Source organism: Agelaius tricolor, unplaced genomic scaffold (assembly GCF_023055355.1).
Source record: "Agelaius tricolor isolate 1412-34295 unplaced genomic scaffold, bAgeTri1.0.p SCAF_5, whole genome shotgun sequence".
NCBI lineage: Eukaryota > Metazoa > Chordata > Aves > Passeriformes > Icteridae > Agelaius > Agelaius tricolor.
This window is the reverse complement of record NW_027269265.1, coordinates 34,719,416-34,729,106: the sequence shown is the minus strand read 5'-3', so window position 1 is coordinate 34,729,106 and position 9,691 is coordinate 34,719,416. Positions and strand designations below refer to the sequence as shown.

The window sequence follows — 9,691 nt, the reverse complement described above, 5'->3', positions numbered from 1 at the left end:
CAAGCAGTCAGGTGGTTCGACTGACATTGTTCCCTGTTGTCATTGTCTATATTGATACACTTATAGCATGTGCTGAAAGAGATAAGGATAAATTTTTCCTTGCTATTTCCTGATAATCTATTGGTTCAATAAACCCTGAGGTGCAGAGTTCCAGGTTCAAGTGGCTCCTCTGTTACACAGCAAGTTGATCTACTTAGCCCTTTATTGCTGGGTAACTATCTAGAGTTCTGTAGAGTTCTGAGGAAATTTCTCAAATCCTCAAACCAAACACCTTCTACAGGATCTAGTTAAGTATTTCTTGCCCCAGCGGCAGCACGGTGTTTCTATGCACCGTTTGTGTTTCTGAATCTAGATCACTTTATTGCACCACAGGGTAACTCGGCGTTGGCATGGATGTTCTCTGTGCTGCTTGCCTGTATTGGGCTTTTGCTCCTGCCCAGCATGGTCTGATCTGTTTTTCAGTTTGCTGTGAGGACAGTTAAAAGGGCCGGGAACAGGTCATATATCCCCCGTTCTTCTCTCCTACGCCTACCCCAGATAACTATGGCCTACTCCTTAACCTTCCTAGAGGAAACCAGCTCCAGCCTGGGGAGCAAGGCAGGGCCAGGCACAGATGCCGCGCAGGGGCCTGGGAAGGTGCGGGGGCAGGAGGACGCTGTGGTGCGCTGGGCTGGGCGCCCCTGGGCCCGCTGCTTTACCGCCTCTGCGGTGAGCGCCGGTGGCGGCTCCGAGCGCCGGTGGAAGCAGCCCCATCCCGCGGGGACTACAACTCCCAGCGCTCCGCGGCGCGGCCCGGCGGCGGCCCAGGAGGTGAGAGCGGCTGCCCCGGGAGCCGAGTTCTCCTTCAGGCCGCAGCATGAACGGCAGCGTGGCGGGCGGCGGCTACGCCGAGGAGATTATCCGCCTCACCCGCAGACCCTCAGGTAAGGCAGGGGCGGCCTCTCCGCGCTGCGTCCGCGGCCCCTCCCGGGCCGGGGCAGCCGCGCCGAGGCCTCCGGAGCCCCCGCCGAGCCGGAGCGGAAGCCCGGGGTGGCGGCGGCCGGCGGGTCGGCCGTGACGGGCACCGGGGCGGCGGAGGGAGGGTCCCGGCGGCGAGGATAGAAGCGCAGCGCCCAGAGGTGCCGGGCCCAGGGGCCTCCCCTGGAAATAGCCGTGGCGGATACCCTGCTGCGGGAAAAACTCGTGAGGGAGAGCTGGCCGGGTCAGAGTCCGTCCTCTGCGGGAGCTCCGGTGGAGGCTGGTGTCCCTGCGGACAACTCGCCTCCGGTTTTCCCTGGAAGTTGCCATCTCTCTGGTGGAGCTGTGCCGCTGAGCGCCCAGCCGCGTTGGACACCCTGAGTCAGGGGCCATTCGGAAATCATGTGCCCAAGTGGCCGTCCCCTGTGTTGTCAGCTTGGCGTTCATGGTGCAGCGTACCTTGAGACGCTTTGTGGTGTTTAGAGAGAGGAGCATAGGCTGGAAGAAATAGGGAATAGGGCAGTTCGGTGGGGCGTTTTTTGGTTTTGCTTTTCATGTCTCAACAGCAGGTGTGCTCATGGAAACCGTACATTTTTATAGGATTTATGGTGCCGTTCAAATGACCTCACTTTCAGAAGTGAGGCAAGTAAACGCGAAATGTACGACTCTGGAGCAAAATCCTGGCTATAGAGAATGGCAGGCTTCAGGAAGGCTTTTGGAGCTAGAGTTGTACTTTGGTGTTTGAGGCCTTCTCTTCAATTTAAACGAGTAGGAACGAAAACGTGGCAGCCCTTCTGTTCTGCACAACTGCTGGGTGCAGCTGCTGGCCAGCCTTGGCTCCAGGGGCTCCCCAGAGACCCCAGCAGCCACGTTGTTGGTGGGTGTGTTTCCTTTCTCTGGGGTGGAGGTAGGTCCCGTGCAGGGCTGGGGTTGGTCCTGGCCCTCATGCTGGTGCTCAGAACCCAGAGAGTGTGAGCAGTGCTTTGCCTCCCCTGCTCACCAGATTGGCCTCTGGTCTGAAAGATGTGTAGCCCTACCTGCATAGCCATGAGCTTCAGCTAATGAAGCTAATGTGCTTGTCAGGGAAAACTGTGCCAAATGAAGCTGGTTCCGATGGGAATGCTTTTTCCATACATCTGGGGAGCTAAAATTTTAAGGAAGGTGTAAGGGAATGTTAAAGGGCATAGTTGAGAATGGTCTTGAGTATGACCACTGTTATTTCAGTCTTGATTACCATGAGCAGCATTTGTCCAGTCATTGAGATGGGCTGTGCATCTTTAGATTTAGGTTTCTAACTATGTTACTTGATTTGAAGGTCCTACATCCCCTTCCGGCCTTGATGCACTTTCCATGTGAATTATTACTCATTTCTGTGGAAGGAACAAAACACTTATCTGTGAAGTACAATTGGGTACTGTAATCTCTTGGAGTTTTGACTGCAACTTTTAAAATAGGTCTGATGCTAAACATGTCTGGCAAAAAGTTTGCATTGGTTGTGAATGTATTTCCAGTGGGCAGGACAGTGTATATTTGTCTTTTTCAAATTTTCTTGTATTCAGTCTCTCATTTCCTAATCCTGCCAGTCCTGTTTTTGGTGGGTTTTTTTTTTGGTTTTTTTTTTTTTTTTTTTTTTTTAATGGACTTAATTTTTGAGGGACTTTTTTAGTTCAGAGAGGGTAAGTGAGGCATAGGGAGGTCTGCAGCCTCAGGGAGGGTCAGTAGTTTAGCCCAGAGCCTGCTTTTAAAGCTCTGCCATTCTACTTCTGATCCCTTATAGACAAGAGATTTAGTGCTATGTCCTCTCTCCCCTTTTCTTCCAGTTGTGCTGTGTCTCTTTCTGTGGCTGCATGAACTGGAAGGAAGAGAATAGCAAAGAGCTTGAGGATTGATAGGGAAGATATTTTTAGGCAGAGTGCAAGTCTGAGTGCTGGAAAGGAAAGACACAGTGAAAAAGCCCTGTGAATACTTAACTTAGTCTAGCACAAACTGCTGCTCTTTGGCATGAAGATCTGCCTCTGCTGATGGAAGCTGTGAATCTTGATTATTTTTCCAGTCATGGGTAAAAAGTTGCAAAATGTATACTTTTTTCATATATATATATATATATATACACCTATTTTAGAGGTTTTATATATGGGAGAAAATCAATGTATTCTGAGATCCTGATTCCTTCTTTCTGGCTTTTTAATAAATGTTGATTAAACCTTATACTTTCTGTAGTATTGATTTTCCCCTTTCCTAAGTTAATGGCTTTATGGCAAATAATTTTTAGGAGTGTGGATTTAAATTTTTTTTTCTTTTCATTTTCTATTGAAAGGTGTATTACTGTGCACAACTGGCCATTCTTGGAATAGATATTGTTCTAATTGAAATGTCAGTATTTCTTCAATTTTCTCTCACTTTCATTTTTCCCTCACTTGTCCGAAGCTGCCAGGAAGGGAAGGAAAAAAAAGGTGTGGCAAAATTGCTGCTAATATTTCTTTACTTCCCAACTGTAGATGTACACTTAATATACCATGAGTCATTTTGTAAATGCTTTAGTCTCCTGTGACTAATTTAAAATGCTGCTTCCCAGCAGGCATAAGGTGGTTTTACTTTCATTTGAAACTCTGCTTCCCAAGGTTTCCAGTTCCAAGTTCAGGAGAAAATAAGAAAGAAAACAAAACCAAATAAATCAATCTGGCTGAATGTGGGCAGAACTTGCCCTCAGCTGTTCTTGACAATAGCTTTTGGATGACTGGTTCATGTCATAAAAAAAAAGTTGTGGTTTTTTTCCATTTACTTTGATTGTATATTTGATTTTTGTTTTCTTTTTCCTTGGCTTTTCTCTCTTTTTTCATTGCAGGCCTCTTAGGGAGTCTTTCTTGTCCCTTTTTAGAGAGGAACTTAGCTGCATGTACAGTGGGGAATCTCATAATCTTTGAGTTTCCAGATTTTTAAATTCAATTTGTTCTTCTGGGTTTTAATGAAACAAGAACTCTTAACTTTAGTCCAGAAGCTGGATCCAGATATCTGTAACTGAGGCTTCCTTTAAAGAATAATACAAGACGGCAAAAATGTATAGTGGACATCAGGTTTAATAAATGTATGTGTATTCCTGTTTGGTTTGCATTAAATCTGCAAACTTTGTCTTTATTTCCTATCATGTTTGAATTAATGAAACAGAACAAAGTGATTGTGTACAATTTGAAGTAGCTTCATGGAGCCTAATCTTCTTCTTGGAGGCAAAACACAGCACTTCCAGCTCCTGGGATGTGGAAGGGGAGTCTTCTGAGCTCTAGGTGCCCTCAAGCTGGTAGCACAGTTCTCCTTGCCTGTTTCCTCATCTGTAGATAGGGTCTTATGCTCCTTGCCTTTCCTTACCCTGTTTTCCAGCTCACAAAACGCTTGTCAGAGATGATTTCTTGTAGCTCAAAGGTAGTGATTTACTATAATCTCATGTGAAATGCAGAATACTTTCATTTTCTTTCATATTGTGCTTATGAATGTTTATTCCTGCTGAGGGCTGAATCAGCATCTCAGAAATGATGGCAGGCCCCTCGCTATTTCCTAGCACCCACCTGAAACAGCTCACAGGTGTTTTGTGTAATGAAGTATTAACACAAATGGGGTCCTCAGGTATTTAGTGTCTCTCCTCTGCTTTCAAGACCAGTTTTATTAGAATAACTTTCGTAGACAATGGAAAGGTAGTTGGAAAGGATAATGGAGATTTGTGTGCTGTGAGTTTTTGTATGGTGAAGAAAGCAAGATAATGTGGGAGGATGCAGTCCCCAACAAGCAAAACAGCAAGAACATTTGAAGCTTTAAGCTTTTTCTCATCAGCTTTCTTTTTGGCTTGCCTTAGGGTTGGGCTTCAACATTGTTGGTGGGACAGATCAGCAGTACATTGCCAATGACAACAGCATCTATGTCAGCTGGATCAAAAAGGATGGGGCAGCTTACCTTGATGGCCGATTACAAGAAGGAGATAAAATTTTAGCGGTAAGCCCTTTCTTCTGTTGTCCCCTGTGTTCTTGATCAGTAATGGGATGTGAGAGGCAGGTTTTCCTTCACAGTGCATAGAGAGGAGGGATGTGGTGAATGAATGAGATGCTCCCAAGCAAACTCCATGGAGGAGTCACCTTAGGGATCTGGGGAGAGCTCTGAGCACTAGGGATGTGAGTACCTCTACACATGGGCTTATCTCCTCTGCCTTCTTGATTTGCCACAGAAGTGCTCTGTGGTGCTCTGCTTGTGTTTCCTCTGTGACTTGCCTCCCTAAGGTTTTAGAATCCTTCAAGTGTTCTCTTGCTCACAATGGATTATCATTTACACACATGTAAATAAAGGTTTTCCACCTCTTAAATTTCTGGTTTTTGACTGGTAATCCATGATTTCTAATCCTTTTGCACAGGGGGTTTTTAGTTGATAAAATTTCTAGGCCATAATATTCTTCTCTTCATTTCAGCTCCTCAAGAATAACATAGGCTGCTCTCCTTTTAGAAAATTGTTTTCAAGTGTCTGATGTTCACACCCACTGGTTCTTCAGATAGCTGGCAATCATGCAAGAAAGCTTTACAAAGTGATGGGTGAAGAAGTAGCCTCTCCTAGTATGATATGCAACCTTTTTGTACTCCCTAATTTTATTTTACACTTGCTTATTTTGTTCCACATGTGATCTTTTTAGCTTCTATAGACTACCTTGCACTAACTGGAGCCTATTATTGATCCAGAAAGTGATATTAAGTTAAATAGAGAATATTCACTTTTTCCTGACAGTTTAATATTTATCTACTTGTGTTTGGGATGTCTAAATATGAAGAGAGGGGAGGGACTGGATGTGATCAGTTGGGATAGAGTTAGGGATAATGGGGGTGAAAATGAAAAGGTAGGATGAATTCACTCAGTGAAGGAAATCAAGTGGGTTATAAAACCCTGTGCCAGGATATATTACTTTAAATTAAAAAAAATCCTAACACTTGCAAGTGGATCAAGTGGATGCCAAGAAGCGTGTATGTAATGGGTTTTTTTTGGTTGGTTTTGCTACATCAGTGTGCTTATAAAAGTGTGTTTACAACACTCTCTCAAACAGATGGATTTCAAAGGTACACCAGTAGATGAAACAAGGGAAGAGACTTAAAATAATAATTTTGCTGAAGCTGCTCTTTTATGTTCATTAGTTGTCAGAATCACACCTTTGATTTGTTTCCAGTAAAGCAACAGCATCAAAAGCTGCTATTGACACAACTGTGGTCTTTAATTCTTATTTTGCTTCTAGGTAGTTTTTTTCAGTACCTCTGTGTTTTCACTTGGACTTTCTCATGTCCTGTCCTAACGTATAAAAAGACATCATAATATTAATTAATTAATTAGGATCTTTATGACTATAGTATTATGCCCCAAATGCAGAATTTTGTGAAACATGAAGATTTTTATGTCTTATCCTTCATATGTTAGCCTGCATCATTAAAAATTTGTTTGCTTTACCTTCAGCATCTAGATCTCCTTTTCCTTTTTTGCTAGATCAATGGCAAAGACTTGAAGGATTTGCGGCACAAGGATGCTGTGGAACTGTTCAGGAATGCAGGCTATTACGTCTCTCTGAAAATTCAGCGCAGGGTATGTTTTACCTCTTCCTTAGGGTTATTTCTGGCTCAGTTTAGACTGGTTTCTGTGATTGGTGGCTGCTTCATGAGGAAGAAGAGTACTGTGTCCAGGTGCTCAGTGTGATGCATGCATATAAAAATTTCGTTTGACCTATGACCTTCTCTCATTGCCTCAGCTGTGTCTCTGTATGACTTTGTAACCAGTGTAACCTTTGTATCAGTGAAAAGGGGAGTTTAGAGATGTCCCCAGGTCTTTGTTTTGCTGGAGTGCGTTGTGTTTGCTCACCCTTCTCCCTTCTCAGAGGTAAAGCTTTGTGTGTGAAGACAGAATCTCAAGTTGCCCAGTTTTATTTCAGTGGCTACAATCTTACTGGAGACAGAACTCCTTTTGTTTCAGAGGCCGTCACTCAAGTTAGTGAATTGTGTACAGCCCAGTGCTACAAGACAGACATTGACGTGCTGGAGCATGTCCAGAGAAGGGTGATAAAGCAGGTGAAGGATCTGGAGCACAAGTCTGGTGAAGAGCAGCTGAGGGAGCTGGGGGTGTTTAGCCTGGTGTTTAGCTCAGGAAGACCCTATTACTCTCCACAACTGCCTGGAAGGAGGCTCTATCCAGGTGGGGGATTGGTCTCTTCTCCCAGGCAACAAGTACAGGACAAATGGAAACATCCTCAAGTTGCATCAGCTCAAGTTTAGATTGGGTATTAGGAATTTCTTCACTGAAAAAAGGTTGTCAAGCAGTGGAACAGGCTGCTGTGGGAAGTGGTTGAGTCATCATCCCTGAAGGCATTTAAAAAATGTGCAGATGTGGTGCTTAGTTAAATGGTAAACTTGGCAGTGCTGGGTTAATGGTTGGTCTTAGAGGTCTTTCCAACATAAATGATTTTACAATAATAGGAAATATAGACTGCTATACTTTAAATATACTGGCACCATTTTCGATGTAAAAGGAGAGAAATCATTAATTCCCAGATAGCATGGAAGTTGACAAAAGAAATACTGATCTACCCAAAGCATGCTGGGGAGAGGTGGCTTGCGATCCCTTTTCTACTCCCTTAACAAAGGAGTATGTCTGCTGGACCAGTGTATAAGGCAGGTAAGAAAACCAGAGAGAATTGCTGATGTCTTTTTCCTGGTAAAGAGAGCAGGAAATGGTGTGGTGGTAAGTACATCAAGGGGTGACTGGGTATGTGTGTGTCATTTTTCTGCTGTATGAGGTGTGTCCTGCTCCACTTGAGTCCTAGTTTAGAAAGTGGCAGAGAACCATGAAGGTGTCTGGTAGTGACTGGGTACCCCGCATTTAAGTTCAGTCCATCCTAAGCTGTTTTAGCCCTCCATGTGTGGAGTCTGCAGGTACCTGGGGAAACTATTTTGACCATTCTCACAGAACCACCTGGTCCAGACACAGAACTGGGGGCTCTCTTGTTATGGGTTCTGACATAAATAATTTTTTTTCCTTGTAGTTGCAGCCACAGAATGGCCCTGTGGGTCATGGAGGAGATGGAGAATCAGGTGGGCTTCCTCTGGCAGCCATTCTTGTGCCAGGCCTGGCGCTTGCTGCGACAGCAGTCTGGATCTTGCTGAGGTATCGACAGCGGATGTGAAGAGTTCACGGCTGGGATATCACTGCGTATTTTACACAGCTATGATGCAATTTAAAGATAGAGAATCAACAATCTTGTCACAGACTGATGCCAAAAAGGATCATTGCCTATCATCAAAGTTGCTGCTGATGTTCGTATATATTGATTTTGTTGCAGGGTGGATAGAAGCAGAGAGAAAAAAAGGAAGGGAGAGGACTGTGTTTATGTAAAGAGTGGGATAGCTGTATTTTTTGACAAATCGAGGAGGTTTTGCCATCCTCCTCTATTTTGCACCATGAACTTTCAAACGCACTCATCTATTCCACATTTTAAGGTTTAACTTTTGGTTAAAGGGAGTGGGAGTGATTTTAAATCAAAAAACATTTTCTAGCGGCTTTGCCTTGTTTCCACAGAATTTTTTCTTGAATCTAATGAATTGTGTCCAAACCATGAATAAAGAGAAGCAATGCAAAGGGTTTATTATTTTTACCATTGAAGTTTTGTTGGTTGTTGCTGAATAAATGCCTTAAATGTGTAAAATCTGATCTTTGGTTTCGCAGGTAAAATCTTCAGTGTTGCTACTGATTTAACAGCAATATGCAGTATTGGTGAGACATTTTGCCAGTTGTGGAAAGATAGAAGATAGCTTGCTGCTAGAAGATTTTGATTGTCAAAATGATAGTTCATTTTTTGGTCAGAGTTGTAAGAGAAAGCTTTCCACAAAATGCTAGCATACTGGAGAGGGACAAACGGACAACTGAGTCACAAGGATAAGTGGTGGCAAGAGATTCAGGCATGCTGAAGCTGCAGAAGAGTCTTTAAATTAGTAGTGAAGCAATAGTTCCTCCATGCATCAGGTGGGTTGAAGTCTACATCTCTCAGGTTAGAGGTATGTTTTGGGGGTTATTTTTTTGCGCAGGGAATATTTCAGATAAAATTTTCTGTAGCAGCTAACTTGCTCTCTGCAGTCAGAAGACTCTTATGATGATTGAAAAGGAGAAGCTGAGAGCAGGCTGGGATTGTCCTGGCTTTTGCTTGTTTGTGAAGAGTTATGTGATGTTCAGGAGATGGGCAGTCAGCTTTAAGCCAGGGTAAAGCCTAGCAGGTAAAACCAGAGGGAAGAGACCCTCCTCTGGAAAGTATATGGCTGAATTTACCTCCAGGGTCTCATCTCCTCACTGTGATTTGAATAGATTTAAATGCCCCAGCTTGATAGGAGCTCTGTGTGTAAGACCTGTTTCTCTTGTCTCCAAGAAATCAATGTGTTTTGTTGTTTTTGTAAAAGAAAAGTAAAATGCATGGTCTGATCTGTATGATGCCAAAGAAGAGATCACATATGCAATATATGTTTTCAAAGAAAAACTGGTGTCTTGGTGCTTTACTTATCTCTGTTCTCATAGGACATTGCTGATGTATTTGAAATTGTTGTGTTTGCTCAGGGCTGTGTTCCTGCTGTCTGCTGGAGATAGAAGTGGTTATGCTGTTGAACATGGCATTCCTAAATCACCTTGGAGCTTCAGAGCACTTGGATCACATGAAATCTTGCTTTGGCCTATAGACTGCTCT

The 9,691-nt window shown here is 43.8% G+C and overlaps 1 protein-coding gene across 1 annotated transcript; it reads left to right on the top strand.

Annotated features, from left to right (window-relative positions):
* Window positions 1–637: 637 nt before the first annotated feature.
* On the top strand, window positions 638–8,622 carry SYNJ2BP (synaptojanin 2 binding protein). The gene is made up of 4 exons (XM_071427196.1): window positions 638–923; window positions 4,802–4,938; window positions 6,460–6,555; window positions 8,006–8,622. Exons 1-4 carry the CDS (start codon window positions 857–859, stop codon window positions 8,144–8,146), a joined length of 441 nt encoding a protein of 146 aa, XP_071283297.1. The 5' UTR covers window positions 638–856; the 3' UTR covers window positions 8,147–8,622.
* Window positions 8,623–9,691: the final 1,069 nt, after the last annotated feature.